General features: G+C 38.0%; 1 protein-coding gene across 4 annotated transcripts in view; it reads left to right on the top strand.

Annotated features, from left to right (window-relative positions):
- The window catches only part of ZFHX4 (zinc finger homeobox 4), a 149,332-nt gene extending 125,420 nt beyond the window's left edge, over window positions 1-23,912 (top strand). For all 4 annotated transcript variants that reach the window (XM_075826103.1, XM_075826100.1, XM_075826101.1 and 1 more), the window contains exons 5-10: window positions 1,010-1,123; window positions 9,857-9,996; window positions 10,088-10,288; window positions 12,875-12,992; window positions 13,898-19,234; window positions 19,513-23,912. In XM_075826103.1, coding sequence (XP_075682218.1) covers window positions 1,010-1,123; window positions 9,857-9,996; window positions 10,088-10,288; window positions 12,875-12,992; window positions 13,898-19,234; window positions 19,513-20,954 — 7,352 coding nt within the window. In that variant the 3' untranslated portion in view covers window positions 20,955-23,912. The remainder of the gene's footprint in view (window positions 1-1,009; window positions 1,124-9,856; window positions 9,997-10,087; window positions 10,289-12,874; window positions 12,993-13,897; window positions 19,235-19,512) is intronic.
- The last annotated feature ends 220 nt before the right edge of the window (window positions 23,913-24,132 follow it).

Genomic DNA, 24,132 nt, shown 5'->3' with positions numbered 1-24,132 from the left:
TATATACACACAGTATATTATAGGTTCTACTAGCAAACGCCTGACCTTTTCCCTGCCTGAGGTTAATTTATATGGTCGTTAAATATTTTATGAAATTGAGCAGCCTGGTGCTTTGAAACACAGTTTACATTCGCCTCCTAATTTATGTAATTTTTACCTGAGATGAGAAATATGATTTTTATTTTTGTACAGCAATGAAAACAGCATGAAGTGCAGTGGGGAGTTGCAGGCCTGGTTATCTGGCATTACTCAGATTGCTAAAAATTCATTAAAATGTGACATCAGCACAGTGAGAGACAAATGATCACAGGATGAAAAGGAACAGTGGGTCTTTCATGGATTAGTGCTACACAGCCCCAGCATAGAGGCTAACTGCATAAACAGATTAATCCACCAGCAGCATAGCTAAGATTTACAGAATAATTAAATAGGGTTGAGTTACTGTGAAGATTTCTATGTAATCTGGCTGGTGTGAACATATAAGTGAGGTGAGTGCGATGCAGATTTCTTGAGATGATCCTTCATTGTATCAAATAACCTTTGCGATTCCCCTTGTGGTAAAACAATAAAAACACTGTAGCTATTCAATTATTAATTACAAGCAGTGATAAAAAAAATAAGGCTCTAGAACAATCGCTCCTAGCACTCGCTATTGTTTTCAAGAAAATCTCCTCCATTGCTACTTTTCCATAATATAGGTTTTTTTTTCGTTTGTATCCTTGAACACTATCCTTGCTTTTGCTACAATGTTGCAGGGCAAACAGACAATTGTCATTATTTATGTTAATGAAAGCAACCCCGGCTTTTCCTGCGGTGGCATAAAAACAAGAAAAAACATATATGTTATTAAATCAATGGATGTATGGAATCATGCTTGGACACTATGTATATTCATTTGTATTATTTACCTTTTTTATGCCATTTTTACCTTTTTTTTTCCGTTTCCTATATGGACTCGACATTGTAAATGACAATTGTTAAAATGCACCTTTTTCTTATTATTTTACAGAAGAGCAGGCGGAGGAAGTAGAAGAATCTCAGAAAATTACAGCAGTAGCCCCAGCCGAGGAGAGAGGCACAAATGAGAAAGACAGCAGCGAGGGCAAGACATTAAAGGATTCAGGTAAGATTGAATGTTTTCCCTCCTCCTTGGATCCTTTGAGATTCCCAGGTCTGCAGGCTCATCCAACACTGTAGGGTTTTTTGTACTGATCTTCAATTTTAACTGTCTGGACATTCCTGCTCCTATTCATTGCTTGTGCATTTTGCATGTGATTCCGATCAGTAGCCTCACACTGACCTATTTTTAATCATAACCATCTGACAGGATAGATGCGGATAAGTTGAGGAATATTACAGGACGACCAGTGAGATTATTTTTTAATCAAATCAGTTTGTGTGCTTGTAATTTTTTAAGCGCCTTTCATTAATCTTAGCTGTACTTGTGATTCCTCTGATGACATATTAATTTTTCATAAGCGTAGGATTAGATACCACTTGATTTTTTTTCTCCTCCTAGCAATCAAATATCTATCCTTGTAACTGAAAGAATGACATTTTGTTATTTTGACTTTTCAGTCTTAAAGGGGCCTTGTGATATTTCCCAGACTCGCGGCATCTATCTTTAATTTCATACATATTTATTTGTAAGCACAAGACAGAATCCCAAAAATGATTGTCAGGACGATTTAGTTTAGTCTAGAACCTTTATACAATGACTTTTGAAAACGGAACGTACTTGAAGTATCACATTGTTTTAGTTTATGTGTAATATGTCAGGAATATTTTTTTTTATCCCAGGGAATAGTGTAGGGTGTTAGGTTATTATTTACGCTAAAAAGTATGCATGGCATATACCGTTTTCTTTCAGAATTAGGGTCAATGGGGTATACTTTCTATACCTTACCAAACGTGGTGTGCAAGGGGCCCTACATCTAGGGCTAGGTTCACAACACGTGGAATATTCCACCAAACCCGAATGTATGACCTAGACGTAAAAGTCTTCCAGAAAATGCACATTTTCTTTTTGCATATAGTTAAACTTAAATGCTTGGTCAACTTTGATTTTCAATACAGATGAGGCAATGGTATAACCTTGTGTACCGGCCAAACTCTTTTGGCATACGTGTGGTAACGAGAGTTACATGGCAAGTACAGTTGAAAAAATACATATGTCCATCAAGTTTAACCAAAGGATGTGAGACACTATAGAACTTGTTTTACCCCTAATGATCCAGAGTAAGGTTGTTGTTTAATTTTAATAAAATGTAAATAAATATAAAAATTACCCATTATTCATTAACCGATCTAGGAAAAATTCCCCCTTGATCCCAAGAGGGGATCAGACTAGATCAACATTCAAACAAGAATTCTACACATCCACATAGGAGCTGATATTTTTTTGTTCTATGAAATTATTTAAGCCTTTTTTAAAGCCATCTACTGGGCATGTTAGAAATATACATCAGAAGGATTTATCGGGGTATACACTAAACCTAGTGTTCGAAAGCAGTGTGAACCTTGCCTAAGTTGCATATGAAGAAAGTCTTACTATATACAAACAACATGATTTTTACAAATAGAGCGTAGGCGTTGTCAGAATAATACCTTATGCAGAAAATTAAAATAAATTAATTTCCACAATGAATCCTATTTCCCGTAGATAAGTGGGCTGAAGCGATTGTTTGTATCACTTTATTTCGGTGATCTGGTAGATTCAGACTGTTCGATCCCTTATAATGAAGTAGACGCAACTGGGAACATTTTACTTTTATTTTTGGCATGGTATTTATACTTTTATTCCTGGGATGTTTTTTGTAACTCTCCCATGTAGTTATCCTTTATTCCCATAAAACGTACTTTCCTCTTCAATATTGACAGAGCGTTGTTATACAGCAGCTCTAACCAAAACTCAGCAGAATTTACATGGGGCAGCTGCTTAGGAAAACTCAAGACACAATCCAGCTAAAAGAATGTGCAGATGATCCAGCCTAAGCAGAGGAAAATATCATTGAAAATGGATTTAGATTTGGGTCATTTTGATCTCCTGGAATAGACAAAGCCCTATAATGAAAGCTACTGTCTTTGAAAACAAAACCTCTATGTCATGACATTTACTTATGCACAAACAAACCCAAGGCCTGCATCTGGCTTGGATACCCAGGCTTTTTTCTGTGTTTGATTTGGCAAATATCTGACTTCACCCATGATTTGTATGTATGAGATGGAAATCTATGGTCGCAATGAATATTACATTGGCTATTTTTGCTGCACGCTATACCTAGTTACATTAAGTTGGGTTCATTCAAGCAGAAGAAGTGCTGAGAAAGGTTGAAGCCTATTAGAAGCAGGTAGTCATCTGTCTTTGTCTTGTATCTCAATGACAGTAGCATATATAAAAGTGCTTGTGTTAAAAATGGATATTTATATAGAAAGTCAATTTATTTCATAGCTAGAGAAATACATAGACCAGCATCCCATCATTTTCTTTTATCGTACAGCACGACACCTGAAATGATAATATAACAATACTTTAAATACACTGACCATAGAACAAACAAAATATTGATAGTTGACATTACGAAGGACGATGTTTCACATTATTGTATAATAAATGGTAGTCATTTCCTTCCCTTTTCCCATCCTTTGGTTAAACTTGATGGACATGTGTATTTTTTCACCTGTACGAACTATGTAACTGGTAGTTAGTTACATAGCATTTTTAAGGTGTTCTGATCTCCTGTATACAGTAGAGGCAGCCATATTTATTTTGGTAGTTTTTCTGACATGTCTTTATAGATACGTCAGAAACTAGCATTGGTTGGGTCTGTTGGACCTATACTGATTCCCCAAAATTTGAGGCAGTAGCTTTCTTTAGTTTTTTAGTTTTTCGCAATTGTTCTAAGACAAAATAAGCCATAAATTATAGTGGCAGAAAGGGCCCGGTAGCTCTACACAGTAAACATCCAAACTAATTGATGTTACGTTTCTCACTGGGGATGTGGATCCTCTTAAACACAATCCTTGTGGCATTTGCTAGACTTGGGTCTGGAGTCTAAGGAATCTGTGTGTTCTTTACCCTTAGACCCCGCTAGGAGCTACAGATTTTCCCACATGGATTTACAGGTTCACCCCCAGAATAGTCACGATTGATAGCAGGAGTGCTGAAGGAGCTGTAGCTTTGCCAGGAATGGAGCCAAGGGTCTTCACCAATTAAGCAGTCAGGAATGTAAAAGGCCAGAGGATGAGAGGGATTGTAGTCAGGGAATATCCAGGGGTCAGAACCAAGAGTGGAATAACAGGTACCAGGCAAACAATCCAAAGCGAGACACTGAAGCAAAATCCGGGAACAATGCCGAGGTCAGGATCAAAGTCAAGTTCAGGTACAATACAGATACAAGAACAAGTACAAGTACCAGGAAATACCCTAATTAGCAGACGAGGCAGTGAGGCTGGAGACCTGCCAAGACCTACGTCAGCCAAAGGCGCTAGTTGCCATGACAGAGAGAAAGGGGGCTGCAGCTAGGAATCTCCAGAGCCGCAGCCATCAGCAGGGAAAACGCTGTAGCAGATGAGAGGTGAGTCAAGTTGCCTATCAACGGCTGGACCGGTGGTCGCCAGCCGGGACCGGGCGCTGGGATAGGGAGGGGTGAGTAATAATAGAAATATTATAACCTAAAAGCAAAGGTGTACAAACCATAGAGAGGCCCATGGAGCACCAGTTCAGTTGAAGTGGGGTAAACATATGAAGGGCCTTCTCCACAAACAACACAACATTAGTAGAAATGGGAAGTGAGGACCACAGCACTCTTCTTTATTACATAACAGGGGGGCTAAACAAGACCAGGCCCTCCTGTTCCATTATGGGGGGCCTCTGGTGACACAAAGAGGTAACATCCAGGAAAGAGGTAACTTTTCATCTCTTTGCATGCCACTGCCTAAAACTATAAATATATATAATACTACCAAAAACTGCATAGAAAATCTAGTGTAGTAATACCTATGATAGGCTTAGGCTACTTTCCAGCAATTCCTTCTGTTGGTGTAACCTGGCGGCAGGTCATGCTGAAAGTTGTAGTTCCGCCACAGCTCGATAGTCACAAATTTCCTAGTTTTGGCTTAGATATTTCGTTTCATAAATCAAAACTGCCCTTCTAGGTTCAGTCTGCCAGAGCTTCTATGTTTACATTGTATCCAGCCAAGAAAATATATGACACAATTACCACAGCACCAACATGTCAGGCAAGAGAGCAGTGTGGCTATTTTGTTTTCAATCTATTAGACAAGCGAGGATTAGCACATGATTAGTACCCATGTGTTTATAACACCATGTAAGCTGTTGTGCTGTGTTGCTTACATTATGAGCAGGATCTTACTGCACAAAATGAGACTTCAGTATATGCAAGTTCTATTTGTTGATGGCTCATTCAGTGCAGAAAAAGCCTGCTAATGCCTCATTTATATTGTCATTTAAATGTAGTGCCACTTTCGATTAATTATAATCCAAATTACATCTCTATGCAGCAAAAGAATTAATATGGAATTTACCCAGATTAATACATTTGCATTGAAAATGCAGCGCTCCTCTGTTATTGCTGAGGGGAGTATATTTTAATAAGATTGTAAACATAAGGGGGAAAAGATAAAAATTAACCTCTGTTATTGCAATGGAAGTCGGTCTCCCATTTAAGTCTAATTACAAATAAATATCAATAATTATAATGTAGAACATGACTTGAATTTGGATCACATTCGATAAGTCAGGAACTTAATGTCTGGTAATGAGTGCTGAACATTTGCACTTATAAACAGCATTTTTCTATTTGCTTCCAGAGCTCTTTGAGAATGATTTCTCATTTTGTAAAACGTTGTCTGCTTTTAAATAGGAAATGTTCAAAAAAATATTTATTTTAGTGCAGAAAATTACTGTCAAAACAGTTCTTTCATCCGTTTTGAAAAATATTCAGTATACTTTTGGGCCAGAACCATAACAGAACAGAAAGAAAAGCTCAATGAGTCCTAAGCACACGCGCGGACGCACGCATGGACGCGCACACGGACGCGCACACACACGCGCACACACACCAAAAACCCACAAAAAAACAGTTTAGATAAAATGGGCAAAAACTTTATTATACATTCGTAAAATGACAAAAGCATAATTTTTTTTGGAGCCGTTTGCCCCTTTAGAGATTTTGCATCAGCACTGGCAGGACAGGGTTGTGCTATAATGTAGGTCATGTTTAACATTAAATGTTAGCCTTGCTAGATGTCAGTCCTTAACCCCTTCCCATTGTAAACAATTTTCAGATTTTAATTTAAATTTTTTTCTCCCCACCTTCCAAAAGCCATAACTTTTTAATTTTTCCATCGCTATATAGTTCTATGAGGGTTTGATTTTTGTGGGACGAGTTGTAGTTTTTTATAGTGCCATATAATGTACTAAGAAACAGGAGAAAAAATATTTGTGGGGTAGAAAATCCGTCGATTAAGTGGTATGAGGGCTTATTTTTTGCAGGATAACCTGTAGTTTTTACATGCAAGGTTTTGATCACTTTTTATTCCATATTTGTGGGAGATAAGGTGACCCAAAAAATAGCGATTCTGGCGTTTACATTTTTTTTTTACGCCGTACACCGTGCGGGTTAAATAATGATATATTGTAATAGTTCAGACTTTTACGGAAGCGGCGATACCAAATATATTGAAAAAAATTTTTTTTTTTACAATGCTTTAGTGGGAAAATGGGAAGAGGGGGTTTTTTTTTAACTCTTAATATTTTTTTTTTTGTGCACAAAATAAACCCTTTATTTGACTAATTTTTACTTTTTTATTAGTCTCCCTAGGGGACTTGAACCAGCGATTGTTGGATCACTTGCACTATATACTGCAATACTAATGTATTCCAGTATATCGTCTTCTGATAGGCTTCTATTAAGCCCTGCCAGAGGCAGGACTTAATAGGAGCACAAAGATGACAGACTTGGGGACCTTCATTAGGCCCTCAGGCTGCCATAGCAACCATCTCCACCCCGCGATTGCATTGCAGGGGGCGCGATCAGCTGCTAGAGGGGGTCGCCCCCTCTTTCTAAGGATTTAAATGCAGCGGTCGCTATTGACTGCGGCATTTAATGGGATAAACGAGCGGGATCACAGCCGACACCCGTATTGTATAGAGCACTCCATACTTCCCCAAACCGGCTATGATGTAGCCATAAGTCAAATGTCAGGAAGGGGTTAAATAGCATGTTGTATGAACCAACCCAGACTTAAATACAAAATTTTAGATGTGATAGGATTATTCCAGGAGGAACCTGTTGCAATTGTTTAAATAGCTAATTTAATGGCTAAATATCTCACTTACCAACATTTCTTATAGTACAGTTTGGGGGGGGGGGGGGGGGACCGCAACATATTTTTTAAATAGTGCCCCAGATTTCATAAAAATTTCCAATGTTCCAATTAAACATGTAAAAATATTCACCTGAGTTCCCCATGGATAAGATAGCGGCACCTCTCTGGCTTGTCTGTACATGCTTATGTGATTAATACAGTATCTACCAGAAAAAGCTGCATGTAGTGGTCTCCATCTTCAGACCCCGTCTGCTCACTCGTTGATGGCCTATCCTAGGGCAATCAGTGTATATTCCTGGAAATCTTTTTGAAGAAAACCTAAAAACAAAAACTTAAAATGAAAAACATTATTTTTTGCCTTCGTTAGCGCCAGCCTTCCCCCAATATCTTATATACCTAAGGTCTTGCAATTTGGACATCTAGGAGCGCCTTCTGGTCTGCTTCAGTTAGTTCCTAAAAGCCTAAATTTACAAGTGTTTATTTCATGGTCCAACCCTTCCTTCTATATAAATGAATACTACCACTGCTGGATCCTGTATCATCCAGCAAAGGAAGCGATAAAGAATCACTGCAGACAAAACATATTCACTGTTCTCAAACCAGGGGGTAGGGCATTGACACAAGGGTCATAAAAAGGGGTGGGGAGAAAAACAAAATCCAGACCATTCCGTCCCGGTAGAGAGTGAGAGTGGTGGTGGTGCCCATTTTGATCTCTGCTATGGGGCCCCCTCTCTCTTTTGTTCCCCCCTAAATACAATCCGCATTTGTTCTTTCTCATTTTCCTGGAAATAAACCCACACATACTTTTGTCCTTTACCTTTTGCGAACACATTTATAAATTAAAAATAGATTATTGTGCAATCAAGAGCATCTTGTCCATTAAGTGGCATCTTCTGTGGAAAAGAGAAAATCAAGTTTGTATCTTCACAATCAGATTACCAATGGCCTATGTATTTATGTAGCGGCTGATAGCAATCATTGGCTTAGCAACAGAACATTTCAAAATGCATTTGCACCCAGTTGTCCAGTGATCGTGTCCTCATCCTGGAAATAATTTAGTTGCAAATTGACTGGAAGATGGTGAAAATTGAAAGTTAAAATTAGAAATACTCATAATAAACAGAAGAAAAAAAGGTCAGTGATGAGATTGGAATGGCTGGTAAATGAGGTTCTGTATTTGTCGTAAGATGTATGTGACATGCCTATCCAATGCTCTTGTAATATCCAGCCTAGCAGAAGAGATTATCTGGCAAATTGACGCTGGAAAGAATTTTCTGATGGACAGGAAAATTAGAATTTCGACCTTCTCTTTGATGTATGCAAGTTGTAGCCACATTATATTGCAGGCTCCAGGATCCCATTAAACTTACTGTTTAGATAATAATATTGAAATTAACTATAGTCAAGCTGCAAAATAGCACAATAAAATGTTTGCAGTCTTAAGAGATCAGATAATCACAATGCAAGCGTTTACAGCCCAACAGACGGATAGTATTCAATGTGAAAAAAGAGATGGAGATAAAATTTTATTTCTCTACATAGGTAAGCGCGTTGTTATTAAGAGGATATTTCCCCGTTTGCAAGGCAGCTTTGTGGGGCTTTGCTAAAACAACAAAACTTTATTGTTTTGCAACATTTTACAGGAAAAGAATTAAAATAGCAGATGAGGAAATGCCGAGCAGAAGGCTTTTTTTTTTTTTTTTTTGAGGGAATCTAGAAATTCCATCTGAAATGCTGTTATTGATTAATCTTTCAAGGCAACCTGGGGTTATCCAAACAAAGGAGAGGAGTACATTTTTAAACCTGTTTATTGAGTCTACTAACGGTTACTACACATAAAAAGTGACTTCCAATATATCCCAGGGAACCAGCTGAAATTCCATGACATAGCCACAAAAAGAAAAAAGCTAATTTTTTAGGATTTTTTTAACGTTTTACATTATTCCAGTGGCCTATAGGAGGTAATTAAATATGCTCCTGTATCCGATGGACAACAACTGCCAGCATTTCCTTATAGGAGATTGCTTATAAACTACATTCTAAGGCTGGATTCACACGAGCACATTACGTCCGTAATGGACGGAACGTATTTCGGCCGGAAGTCCCGGACTGAACACACTGCAGGGAGCCGGGCTCCTAGCATCATAGTTATGTACTGTAGGGACTAGGAGTCCCTGCCTCGCTGCCGGACAACTGTCCCGTACTGTAATCATGTTTTCAGTATGGGACAGTTGTCCTGCAGCGAGGCAGGGACTCCTAGCATCGTACATAACTATGATGCTAGGAGCCCGGCTCACTGCAGTGTGTTCTGTCCGGGACTTCCGGCCGAAATACGTTCAGTCCATTACGGACGTAATGTGCTCGTGTGAATCCAGCCTTAAAGTTATTGGTGCAGCAGAAAAAATGTCTGCCTCCACCCCATGTATGCATCGAGTATCCTTTGACTATATTAAGCATATTAACATACAGCTCTTAGTATATCATGTATTTTAATCTGTTTTAGGTTCCAGGACGCAAACTCCTGACAAGGAGCATGTCTTGAATTTTACAGCAGCAAAGCGGCAACTAACACAAAGTAAAGAAGAAGATGTTTCAATTAAGAGAACAAGAACAGCAGATGAGAATAGCATTTGTCAAGAACAGGTAACACTTTGGCCAAAAAAATAAAAATCTTTTTTTTTTGGGTAGGAAGTCATTTTTTCAACTTTATTACTGATTTTTTTTCCTTTCTCAGTGCTATCAGTGTCCCTACTGCAACTACAGCAGCAAGGACCCTAATCGTATCCAAATGCACATCCTTTCCCAGCATTCGGTGCAACCTGTGATATCCTGCCCCCTTTGCCAAGATGTTCTCAGCAACAAAATGCATCTACAGTTGCATTTGACTCATTTGCACAGTGTGTCTCCAGATTGTGTGGAAAAGCTACTCATGACAGTAAGTTACTTATTTATATACTGTGTGTGTATATATATATATATATATATATATATATATATATATATATATATATATATATATAAAATGGAAAGCAGGGTAGGAACAGCACCGTGGAAAAAAAACTAAATTGGCTGGGGCTATGCTTCAAATAATGAGGAGTGACTTCTCCCCATTTGATGTATAAAGAAAATAGAGCACGGAAGCAGCACTCAAAGCAAAAAAATGTGACATTTATTCACCTAGCAAATCCAACGTTTCACTTCCTCAATGGAAGCATTTTCTAGCCGTGCTCTATTTTCTTTATATATATATGTATAAAATGAATGAACTCCGTACTCACGAGAGACTGTAACTCAGGCCATGTGCACGTTACTCTGCACGTCACTCATTAAGTGTTAGCCATAATCTTCAACATTAAGAGAAAAAAAATGCTACAAATAAATCACGCTGTGTATAATCTATATAATATGAGTTTCACTTTTTGAATTGAATTACTGAAATAAATTAACTTTTTGATGATATTCTAATTCATTGAGAAGGACTAGTATGTGTATGTGTATTTGTTTGTATGTATGTATGTATATATATATATATATATATATAATTCCATTTTCTTTAGAAAGGGTGAATGTACTGTAAAAAGTATAGCTATTATAACTGTCATTGCTATACTGAAACTATGGAAGGTATGACGGATCCATTTTAAGATGGATCCCAACAAATCCTGCTGGATCCCATTGGCTTATAATAGGGTCTGTCAGGTTTCTGTCAGAGTTCTGGTGCTTTTGACAGCAAAGGTAGCACTGAACATTACACTATTCGTACAATCAAAAACATCGGAACGGGAAATAGTAGACGTGTGAACAGAGCCTTACTTGGTTGATAAAACTAGTTTTCCTGTTGGACATTGATATTTATACATACTTCTAGGGTAAGAATGAATGAACATATTTACTATATATACACAATAGTGCAATGTGATTGTGTGTGTGTGTGTGTGTGTGTATATATATATATGTCTTCTATATACAAGCAGCTGTGGAAAATGCTGGCAATTAAAAATTACTTCAAAAATAGAAGTGTTAATAGTTTATTTTATCAATTAGTGAAATGCAAAGCGAATGAACAGAAGTAAAATCAATATTTGGTGTGACAACTCTTTGCCTTCAAAACAGCATTAATTCTTCTAGGTACACTTACGCACAGTTTTTAAAGGAACTCAGCAGGGAGGTTGTTGGAGAGCTAACCACAGATCTTCTGTGAATATAGCCTTCCTTAAATCCTTGTGTCTCTTCATATAATCCCAGGCAGATTCGATAATGTTGAGATCAGGGCTCTGTGGCGGCCATATCATCCCTTTCAGGGTTCCTTGTTCTTCTTTACGCTGAAGATAGTTCCTAATGACATTGGCTGTATGTTTAGGGTCGTTGTTCTGGTGCAGAATACATTTGGAGCCAATCAGACGCTTTCTGCATGTATATGCCAGCATTGAAGACACTATTAATCCTGACCAAATCCCCAACCCAAAACTTGCAAGGAACCTCCACCGTGCTTTACTGTTGCCTGCAGACATTCATTATTGTACCACTCTCCAGCCCTTCGGTTACAGCCAAATACTTAAAATTTTGACCCATCAGTCCAGAGCACCTACTGCCATTTTTCTGCATCCCTGTTCCTATGCTTTCGTGCATAGTTGAGTCACTTGGCCTTGTTTTCATATCGAAGGTATGGCTTTTTGGCCACAATTCTTCCATGAAGACCACTTCTGGCAAGACTTCTCTGAAGAGTAGGTGTACCTGGGTCCTACTGTTTTCTGCCAGTTCTGAGCTTATGGCACTGCTGGACATCTTCCCATTTAGAAGGGAAGCACGATGTCCTCGACGTTGCCCGTTTATTTGTGCATTTCCATAAGAGCTCTAACAACTCATCTTGAAACCCCAGCCTGCTTTGAAATCTTTGCCTGGGAGAGACCTTGCTGATGCAGTATAACTACCTTGTGTATTGTTGCTGTGCTCAGTATTGCCATGGTGGACCTGTGACATGAAATGGTCTTCCACAACCTCACCTTTGTAGCAGAGTTTGGCTGTTCCTCGCCCAGATTTAAGCCTCCAAAACAGCGGTTTCTGTTACAGTTGATTAATGTGTTTCCACCTGCATCTAAAAATTATTATCATGATCAACTGTTTGGTATAATTGGTTAATCATACACTTGACTATAATCCTACAAAATCCATGACTGTGCAAGTGTACCTAAAAGAATTTATGCTGCTTTAAAGGCCAAGTGTGGTCACACCAAATATTGATTTGATTTAGAATTCTGTTCTGTTCATTTACTTTGCATTTTGGTCATTGATAAAAAAAAAAAAAACTAACAGTTTTTGAAAGCATTCTGACATTGCAGGATTTTTCCACAACTGCCTAAAACTTTTGCACAGTAATTTATATAGAAGACAAATTTATACAGTAAACATTGACAACAATTCTTAATTACAATCTGTGATTGTAATTCTGGAAAGTATTATATATTATTAAAATTTTCTACTAGCGTAGTTCTTGCTTAACTGAGCGTATGGTCTTCTGTAGATTTCAGGGCCTGAGGTCATGATGCCAAACAGTATGCTGTTGCCACCACCTGCATCTGAGAAGTCAGAAACTGAGACACTTACATCTGCCATTACGGACTTGTCAGGAAAGTCAAAAGGTGAGTGCAATGAACAAAAATGTTAATTAACATGAGAGGGAACCTGTCACTAGGTTTGGCCCCATTAAACCACCAGCATGTCAATATGCAGCTAGAGTTTAGCGCTCCAAACATGTCCATGGCAAAACCGTCTGTTTCTTCATTAGGTAGTAAAAGAACTTATGAGAGACGAGTCCAGCTACATCGGGAGATAAGTCCAGGAGATGAGTCCTGCTGCATGCGCAGTGAAGAAGGATGTACTGTCCTTGGCTTCATCTGCACAATGTGCATGCTCCTAATGCAGCTGGACCCATCTCCTGGACTCATATCGGGTAATTTATAAGTTCCTTAACTACCTAATGCCAAAACGGCGGGTTTTGACATGGGCAGGTTTGGAATGCTAAACTTCAGCTGCATAACGACAGACTGATGGTTTAGTGGACCCAAACCTAGTGACAAGTACCCTTTAAAGAGGTTTTGTCCTTTTAATATATTCAAAGGATTGTTTCATAAACTCATAGTTCATGGTTTTTTTTTATTAAAAAAAAGTATAAAAGTAAAATAGAAATATATTTACATTTTAGAGTAGCAGAAACTAGACAAAGATAAAATATTTAATTATTTAGTTAAAAGAACTAGAAAGAGCAGATAGATTAATTATTTTTGCAGACCGACGGTCTCCAGACATTTTCTAACGATACCAGTGGTATCATTTTTCTATATTCTAATGGCTAAGACAACACAGCTCATAAGAGCTTGTACAGCAGATTCTGCCTCTTAATTTTATTGTATTACATGCTTGTTCTTTGTTGCTGATCACATGAAAAAGAAATCCTGCATACACATAAAACTTTATGCACATTCAAATGAGAACAAATACATTAGTGCTAATTTTATTCTCTTTTTTTTTTCTCTGCTTCAATTAGGTGACAGTCAGACAGAAGAAAAGAACATCCAAGGTGGAGATGATATAAAAGCTGGAATTGAAATTAAAACAGAGGAGCAAAATCTGTCCAAAGAATCGCTAGATGCCACAGAGTGGAACAAAAACATCAGCAAAGATGCAAAACTGTGTGACTCACTTACGGAACAACTAAATGATCAGCAAAAAAGACAGCAGATCTCGGTTTCTGACCGGCATGTTTATAAATACCGCTGTACCCATTGTAGTTTGGCTTTTAAGACTATGCAGAAGCTTCAGATACATTCCCAGTATCATGCTATTAGGGCTGCTACCATGTGCAGTCTTTGCCAACGCAGTTTCCGTACATTCCTGGCTTTAAAAAAACATTTGGAAACAGGCCACCCTGAGCTTAATGAGGCTGAACTTCAGCAGTTGTGTGCAACCCTACCTGTAAATGGGGAGCTCTGGGCCGAAAATGAAAGCATAGCCCCAGATGAACACTCCCTAGACCAGGAAAATGAGCGAGAATATGAGATGGACCATGAGGGGAAAGCTAGCCCAGTTGGGAGTGACAGTAGCTCCATTCCAGATGACTTGGGCTCTGAACCAAAACGGACTTTGCCTTTTAGAAAAGGGCCAAATTTTACTATGGAAAAATTTTTAGATCCATCACGACCATATAAGTGTACAGTATGTAAAGAGTCCTTCACACAAAAGAACATTCTTTTGGTCCATTATAATTCAGTGTCTCATTTGCATAAGCTTAAAAAAGTTTTACAAGAAGCATCAAGTCCAGTTCCTCAAGAGACCAACAACAGCACTGACAACAAACCATTCAAATGCAACATTTGTAATGTTGCCTACAGCCAAAGTTCTACATTGGAAATTCATATGAGATCTGTCCTTCACCAAACTAAGGCAAGGGCTGCCAAGCTAGAACCTAATACTAACAATACTAGTGGGAGTAATATACCAGGGAATAATAGCAGCCCAAACCAAGGGATGCTAGATTCTATGAGTTTGCCAGCTGTTAATAGCAAAGAAACCCACCTAGATGCCAAAGAAACAAACAAAAAGCAAGCTCATGAGGTTATTCCCACTCAACCTCCACATCACCCACCCCAGTCACCAGCACAGTTTCAAATGCAACTCCAGCACGAATTGCAACAACAAGCTGCATTCTTTCAACCACAGTTTTTAAACCCAGCGTTTCTGCCTCACTTTCCAATGACACCTGAAGCTCTTCTTCAGTTTCAACAACCTCAGTTTCTTTTTCCATTTTACATACCTGGTACAGAATTTAGCCTAAATCCTGATTTGGGACTACCTGCTTCCGCTGCATTTGGGATGCCTGGCATGGCTGGATCACTTCTTGAAGATTTAAAGCTGCAAATTCAAGCACAACATCAAGCTGGGCAGACTCAACTGCAACTATTGCAACAGCAAGCCCAGCAGTATCAAGTACAGTCACAGTTACAGCATCAATCACAAAAACAGCATCATTCCAACAGGATACTCAAACAGGAACAAAGCAATGTGGCAAATGTTGAAAGTCAACTTCTAAAAGATACATCATGTTATAAGGATTCTGAAGATGTGCATGAAAAAAAGGAAAAACCAAAACAAGAAGTTACAAACGATAATGACACTCCCAAAGATAAAGATGTAAAGAAGCAGAAGCCATCGGAACCTACTATTCCACCACCCCGTATAGCTTCTGGTGCAAGGGGAAATGCAGCAAAAGCCCTGCTTGAAAACTTTGGATTTGAGTTAATAATTCAATACAATGAAAACAGGCAGAAAGTACAGAAAAAACATAAACTTGGGGATAATGAGAAGCATGAAAAATTAGAGTGTGGAGCATGTAGTAAGCTATTTTCAAATATTCTGATCTTAAAGAGTCATCAAGAACATGTTCATGGACAGCTTTTTCCATATGGGGAATTAGAAAAGTTTGCCCGTCAATACAGAGACGCATATGATAAGCTTTATCCAATTGCACCATCTTCTCCAGAAACTCCTCCACCACCACCTCCCCCACCACCTCCTCCATCTGCACCACCTGCACAACCTCCACCAGCACTTACCCCTGCAGTACCAGTAAAAATTCCTAGTTCAACACCAACTCCATTGCAAGCTCCACCTCCAACACCTCCTCCTCCACCACCTCCACCTCCTCCCCCACCACCTCCAACCCCACCTCAAGTTCAACTTCCAATCTCTTTAGACCTTCCTCTTTTCCCTCCAATTATGATGCAATCTATCCAACATCCAGCTTTAACACCACAACTTGCACTACAACTCTCACCTATGGATGCTTTGTCAGCAGATCTAACACAGATGTGTCAGCAACAGTTGGGCTTAGATCCAAATTTCCTGCGTCATTCCCAGTTTAAACGTCCACGTACAAGAATTACAGATGACCAACTTAAAGTACTACGTGCCTACTTTGACATTAACAATTCCCCAAATGAGGATCAAATACAGGAGATGGCGGATAAATCAGGGCTTTCCTTGAAGGTGATTAAACACTGGTTCCGTAATACTTTATTTAAGGAGCGTCAAAGAAATAAAGATTCACCATACAATTTCAGTAATCCCCCCATAACAGTTCTTGAGGACATAAAAATTGAGCCACAACTACCTTTAATAGATATTCACAGGTCAGACTCCGCTTTCAGCAAAAGATCATCAAGGACCAGGTTTAATGACTACCAGCTTAGAGTCTTACAGGACTTTTTTGACACTAATGCATACCCAAAGGATGATGAGATTGAGCAACTTTCAACAGTCCTCAACTTAGCCACACGTGTTATTGTTGTTTGGTTCCAAAATGCCCGTCAAAAGGCAAGAAAAACGTATGAAATACAAGCTGATCCTAAAGACACTGAAAAGAGAGAGTTAACAAATGAACGTTACATTCGTACTAGCAACATGCAGTATGAATGTAAGAAATGTAACGTGGTGTTCCCTAGAATATTTGACTTAATTACTCATCAGAAAAAGCTTTGTTATAAAGATGAAGATGATGATGTGCAAGATGAAAGTCAAACAGAAGAATCTTTGGATGGTACAGATCAAATAATGCCAAAGACGTACTACTCTACTAGTCAAGCTGAAACATCTAAAGCTTCAACAGTAACCACAGTAAGCTCTGGATCTGGCTCAAGCACCCCCTTGAATCCATCACCCAGACCAGAGTTTGGAAAAACTTCACCAAAACCTGATGTACAGCCAGAGAAACCAAAGCAAATTGATGCTATTGCTAGCTCATTAGCCTCTAAATTAATACAGTCTAATTTAGCTTCAACATCATCTGATACACAGCCATCAGTAACTGTTACGCAACAAAGACAGCAAATTGCAAGACCTTCATCGGCATCCCAAACCACTCCTGTTCCATCTAGTCCATTACCAATATCTTTGACTTCCCTGCAGAACAGCCTACCTCCTCAGTTGCTACAATACCAATGTGATCAGTGCACGGTTGCTTTTCCAACACTGGAGTTGTGGCAGGAACACCAACACATGCATTTTTTAGCTGCCCAAAATCAGTTTCTCCATTCACAATTTTTAGAAAGGCCAATAGACATGCCATACATGATTTTTGATCCTAACAACCCACTTATGGCAGGACAATTACTTGGAGGTTCTATGCCACACTTGTCACAACAACCTGGAGCTCCACATGGAGCCACAACAGTTTCTGGATCTTTAAAAAGAAAGATAGATGACAAAGATGATAATAACTGCAGCGAGAAGGAAGGGGGCAATAGTGGTGAGGACCAACACAGGGATAAGCGATTAAGAACAACAATTACTCCCGAACAACTAGAAATACTGTATGAGAAGTATTTACTAGATTCCAACCCAACTAGAAAAATGCTTGACCATATTGCAAGAGAAGTAGGCCTTAAAAAAAGAGTGGTACAAGTCTGGTTTCAAAATACAAGAGCCAGAGAAAGAAAAGGTCAATTTCGGGCTTTAGGACCCGCACAGTCCCATAAAAGATGTCCCTTTTGCCGTGCACTATTCAAAGCGAAGTCAGCCTTAGAAAGCCACATACGATCTCGGCACTGGAATGAGGTAAAGCAAGCTGGTTATAGTTTGCCACCAAGTCCTCTAAATGCAATGGATGATGGTGGTGAAAGCCCAAACAAATATATGTTTTTTGATTACCCCCCACTTCCAAAGAATGACCAACTTAGTGAAAATGATTTGCCCTCTACTGTTTCTACACCTGTTAGCAAAAATGCTGAGCTGTCACCGAAGAATCTTTTAAGTCCATCATCTTTTAGGGCAGAATGCAGTGAGGACATAGAAAACTTGAATGCACCTGCGGAACGATTTGATCAAAGCAAAAATGACTTTGATGAAACATCATCAATTAACACCGCAATTAGTGATGCTACTACAGGAGATGAAGGGAACAATGATGGGGAAAGCACCACTGGTAGTACTAAAGATGTAAAAACTCCCAAAGAGCCAAAAATGTACGTAAATGACAGTTTGCCAAAAACAGGAACTACTTCCACAGCAGACAGCTGTGATGAGAGTTTTTTCTTCTCTTTAACAAATACATCACATAATAACATGGACAGAGAAAGTGATGCTGACCAAAGCATTTATTTATATATGACTGATGAATATGAGGACAATGCTGACCGTAGTGAAACATCAAGTATAGCAGATCCAGATCCCAGCTCGCCAAATTCATTTGGTAGCAACAATCCTTTTAAAACCAAAAATAGTGATCGACCAGGTCATAAAAGATTTAGAACCCAAATGAGTAATGTTCAACTCAAGGTTCTTAAAGCTTGCTTTTGTGATTACCGGACTCCAACAATGCAAGAATGTGAAATTTTGGGCAATTATATTGGTCTTCCCAAACGTGTTGTTCAAGTTTGGTTTCAAAATGCACGAGCAAAAGAAAAGAAATTCAAAATAAACATAGGGAAGCCATTCATGATTAACCAAACTGGGCCGGATGGAACAAGACTAGAGTGTTCTCTTTGTGGGGTGAAATATTCAGCACGGCTGTCCATCAGAGATCATATATTTTCACAGCAACACATTTCCAAGGTGAGAGAAACTATAGGAAGTCAGCTTGACCGTGAAAAGGATTACTTGGCTCCTACAACTGTGCGGCAACTGATGGCACAACAAGAACTGGATCGTATCAAAAAGGCCACAGATGTTTTGGGTTTATCTGTTCAGCAGTCGAGTATAATGGAGAACAGTGCTCTTCATGGTCTCAATCTGCAGGCATCTTACCAAGGGCTACCTGGCCTTCCTCCAGTTCTTCTTCCTGGGATGAACAGCCCATCTCCATTGCCTGGGTTTACACAGAGTTCAAATTGTAAGTGTATATCATAAATCTAGTTTAAAGCAATATACTAGTCAGTCTCTCATAATGGAATTTCAAAATAATAAAATAAATATTGCTTTGTAGGTGAATAACTAAACTTTCTATAGATGCATTATTCTTTTTTTTTTTTTCAATAATAGTAATTATTACTGTATCTTTTTTTCTGGGGAAATATTAGATTTCCTTTTCATAACTTTTCATAAATTGACATTTTAGATGCTAAAATTGTTACAAAAAGATTAATAGCTATTTATTTTTCTTGATTTCAGCTCTGACATCTCCTGGTACAGGCATGCTTGGGTTCCCTACTTCAGCTACTCCATCCCCTGCCCTGTCTCTGAGCAGTGCTCCCACCAAACCTTCGCTGCAGACTCCTTCACCACATCCATCCCAATCATCCTCAGGACAGCAGACAGACCAACAAAATAAAGATCTGGATAAAAATAAGCGAAATAAATTCAAAAAAGTAAAAGAAGAAGATTTAGAAACTACAAAATTTGAAAGTAGACAGTCTAAAAAAGAGGAAAAAATCTCATCTGCTCTTTCCATGTTGGGCAAAGCTGGAGAAACGTTTGTGGACTCTGCTCAGTTGCAAGCACTTCAAAATGCTGTTTCAAATGATCCAGCTTCATTTTTAGGTGGGCAGTTCTTGCCATATTTTATTCCTGGCTTTGCTTCATACTTCACACCACAGCTCCATGGAACAATGCAAGGTGGGTATCTCCCTCCAATCTGTGGGATGGAGAGCCTCTTTCCATATGGTCCAGCAGTGCCTCAAGCTATTGCTGGATTATCTCCTGGTGCGCTGTTACAACAGTACCAACAGTATCAGCAAAACCTCCAGGATTCATTACAAAAACAACAAAAACAGCAGCAGCAAGAACAAAAGCCACCACAAGTAAACTCACCAAATATAGAACGTGAACAACAGCAAAAAGCAAATGAAGAGTCCGAAAAGAAGGAAGAAAAATGTCCTGCCACGGAAAGCACAAAAGAAGAACCCCAAACCCATCCAAAAAATGCAGACTTATCAGACAATGTCATCGTTCCATTTGTCAAGCATGAGTTTATATGCAGAAAGTGCCAGATGATGTTTACTGATGAAGAGGCGGCAGTAAACCATCAGAAGTCCTTCTGTTACTTCGGTCAGGCTTTGTTTGACCCACAAGAAACAGTGCTTCGAGTTCCAGTCAACAAACATCAGTGTCTTTCCTGTGATGTGGCTATTAGTGGAAGTGAAGCACTTAGCCAACACCTCCAGTCAAGCTTGCACAAAGAGAAAACAATCAAACAAGCAATGAGAAATGCCAAAGAGCATGTTAGAATATTACCTCACTCAGTCTGCTCCCCTAGTCCTAACACCACATCTACCTCGCAGTCTGCAGCTTCTTCTAATAACACCTATCCTCATCTTTCTCGCTTCTCCATGAAGTCCTGGCCTAAAATTCTTTTTCAAGCGTCTGCCAGGAAAGCTGCTTCCTCCCCTTCTTCTTCTCCCTCCCTCTCCTTGCCTTCAACGGTTACCTCAAGTTTGTGCAGCACCTCAGGGGTTCAAACCTCACTACCCACAGAAAGTTGTTCAGATGAGTCTGACAGTGAGCTGAGCCAGAAGCTGGAAGACTTAGATAACCCTCTGGAAGTCAAAGCTAAGCCTGCTTCTGGCCTAGATGGTAATTTCAATAGCATCAGAGTGGATATGTTCAGTGTGTAGGAGTGAAGACAGGATCCCTTGCTTAAAAAAAAATAAGACTTTTTAATTGCCGTTCCAAAGCTTCTCTAACCCAAAAAAAATTACAGTACCAAATGATTGACTCAGGATTGTTTTCCCATATTGATATGCTGGCAATATAGGACGATATAGTATGGACAGAACTGTTGCAGATGGTTGAATGCGCTTGTAATATATGCTTAAAGTATGGATAAAGGAAAAAAAATCCTCCAAGTTCTTTTGGAACTTGTTTCAAGCCAAAAACTCTCCAAAAGCAAATTGCACCTCAGCTGGATTGAATTCCAAAATGCTAGCATGTACTGTATGGGGGGATGATCCAGAATTTTCAAAGAGAAATTCTCTTAGTTTAGGTAGGTGTGATTCAGTAGCTTTAAATTCTCAGGTCAGAACATAACATTTCTCATTTGTTTTAAAAAAAATAAAAATTTAAAAAAAAAGCAGCAAAAGCCTGGTAAAACTGTGACTTTTCCCCCCTCCAAAAATGTAAATCTTTATTAGAACACATTTACACATTTTTTTAGGTGTGTTTAGTGTATTAATAGACATTATAACCCTTGCTGAGCAGCAGGCAAAATTCATGTGAGCTTACCCTGCAGGATAGTACAGTTTTACCATAGATGGGATTTCAGTAGGTGGAAAGATGTATATGCCCTGTGAATTGCAGTTTGTATATGCCACAAGCTATATTTATAACCATATCACCCCTTTTCTTGTAGAATATACTAATATTCTGTGCCAATTCTACCTTTTTACTTTTACCTCTGATCTCATCCTTTTTGTTCTGAAGAGGTAATAATTCTAGTTTTGATATAAACTCTGAGGGTTATGTGACATTTTTCTTTTGGATATTTAATGCTTTAACGTCAAGGTACTTGCTTTTGTCTGGACTAGTGCACTTCTAATTTTGTAGACCATGTGAAATTAATTAAAATATTATTATTTGTTTTCTTTTTTTTTTGTTTTTATTTTGGATTATTTTTGTTCTGTTGATTTATTTTTCATGTTTTTGTCGTTAGTGTTCATATTTTTGTGTGTAGTGCAGCAACAAGTTTGGTCTGCATTTGTTAGAAGTTTGCCTCCTAACAACCCAAAGACCTATTTAACAATTGGTGCATAAATAAAGTAGTACTATATACTTGAAAAACGCCTAAGTACAAGTTGAACAAAGAAATAAACATGTAAAAAAAATATGAAAAGGTATATTTGCTTCTATTGAAAGCAAAGAAGCTGCTTTAAAACATAATAATAATAATTAAAAAGGGGACTAAAATTGTTTTGTACAAAGAGGTTATCATACAACTGAACTTTAGTTAGATGCCTATACACTACTATATTGGTGGTTAGACATTGATGTACTTCCATTAACCTGTTAGGTGCTGCAGGGGCCTGCCACATATTACAATGCAATATATGGCACAGCTTTTCAGCATCCCATTGGTTAATAACCTGGGCACTTGTGTTTGCTGTTCTGTTACATTTTTTTTTTTACTGTTTTTGTTTGTTTGTCATATATGCATTACAAAGTATTATCCTTATCAAGATTTGCTGCTACTGTGTTAACCTTTTTTTTTGTTTTGCTTGCCATAGTTTTCAACTTCTGCCACACAGTGAATTGAATTATAAATTGCTATGCTTTGCTGTTCATTTTTTTTTTCTGTTGCTGTGGAACTTAAAGAATGTGAAAGCTGTCAAGGGTGCTTTACGAATCACTTTTGTGTTTGGTATAGTAAAACAATATGATTCATTCCAAAGTTACAGAAGGTTGTACGGAAAGTGAAAAGGCTTGTGAACAAAGAAAGATATGCTGTTGTACATATTTGTAGTTGGCTGTGCATGGTACAAAATTTATAAATATGAAGAAATGCAAAAATGTATTGCTTTTGGTATTTCTGATCTGAGATGAACAAGAAGCATGTAATGCAACTGTCTGACAGTTTAACAAAAAAAAATCATGCTTAAAACTGTTTTAATGATCAAATCAACTTAACATTTCATTTTACATTTTATTATTGTACAGTTTTTTGGTTTCGTTAAATAATCACAACAATGTTCTGTAAATTTTTTATGTGAACTTTTTATTCTTAATTTGGGGGAAAAAATATTTTTTTTTGTATTTTAACATTTTTATTTTAATCCTGAAGACACGTTTTTTATTGTGTTTCGTAAAGAGACATCATGGCCTCCCAAGGTGCAATCCTGCCGCTATAGTGAGCTAATGTCCTAAATCCAAAGGCTTCAGAAGATTGCTTTTGCCTTTTTCATGAATGTTAAGCAGCAGCATTGTGAGATCGATCTGTACTGGCAGTTAACACGATGTGCAACAGTGTGTTAGCATGGAACAGAACGCTTTTCACAAAACAAAGGACTGTTTTACAAATGATGATTCGACAGTAAGTCGACATAAACTTTTACAACTGCACAGCAGCCAAAAAAAAAAAAAAACTTTAACTGGATGGACGTTGTTAGGGTGACATAAAGAAGAAAAATAGATAAATAAATAAAAAAAGGACAGCCTCCAAAGGTTGGGAATGTGTATTGTTTTTCCTGGATATCAAAGGGATTATTACAGCGCAATCATTGTCTACACAACATGTACTCTCAACGCCTGGGTTACATAGGAAATGCACCCTGAGGTTTTAATAAAAAGCCCGTAAGGCTATAACTTTAAATAAACTAAACCAAAAATGTTATTGATGTTTTATATATAGAGGGTAGTCTCATTAGTTTTTGTTACTGTAATGTTTGAAGTCTCAAATGTACCGTATTACGGTAAATAACATGGTTTTGAAAACTTTTTTTTATTTTGTCACAGACCTGTTGTCATAGTTGAAATGATGTTTATTGTAGATGGTATTTGAACTTCTTCTCCTGGAAATAGTTCATCAAGTATGTTTGTTGCTCATTGTGATACATTAAAAACTGTATCTGCATATTTACAAAGTGTTTTTCATTTGTTTGATTTTTCGTATTACTGTTTTAGGTGGAGTTTCCTCGTTTCAAAGAGTCTTTTGCTTTTATGAAGGAGACAACAAAATAAAGGGGAAAACTCTATATTTATCAACCCTAAAAAATAAAAAAATTAAAAAAAACAACATTTTTGTAAAGTTGAAAAAAGTGTGATACATATAATAAAGACTTTCATTATCAATGACATTTTTTA

Source organism: Rhinoderma darwinii, chromosome 5 (assembly GCF_050947455.1).
Source record: "Rhinoderma darwinii isolate aRhiDar2 chromosome 5, aRhiDar2.hap1, whole genome shotgun sequence".
In the NCBI taxonomy this organism is placed as follows: domain Eukaryota; kingdom Metazoa; phylum Chordata; class Amphibia; order Anura; family Rhinodermatidae; genus Rhinoderma; species Rhinoderma darwinii.
This window is presented reverse-complemented; position numbering and strand designations above follow the sequence as displayed.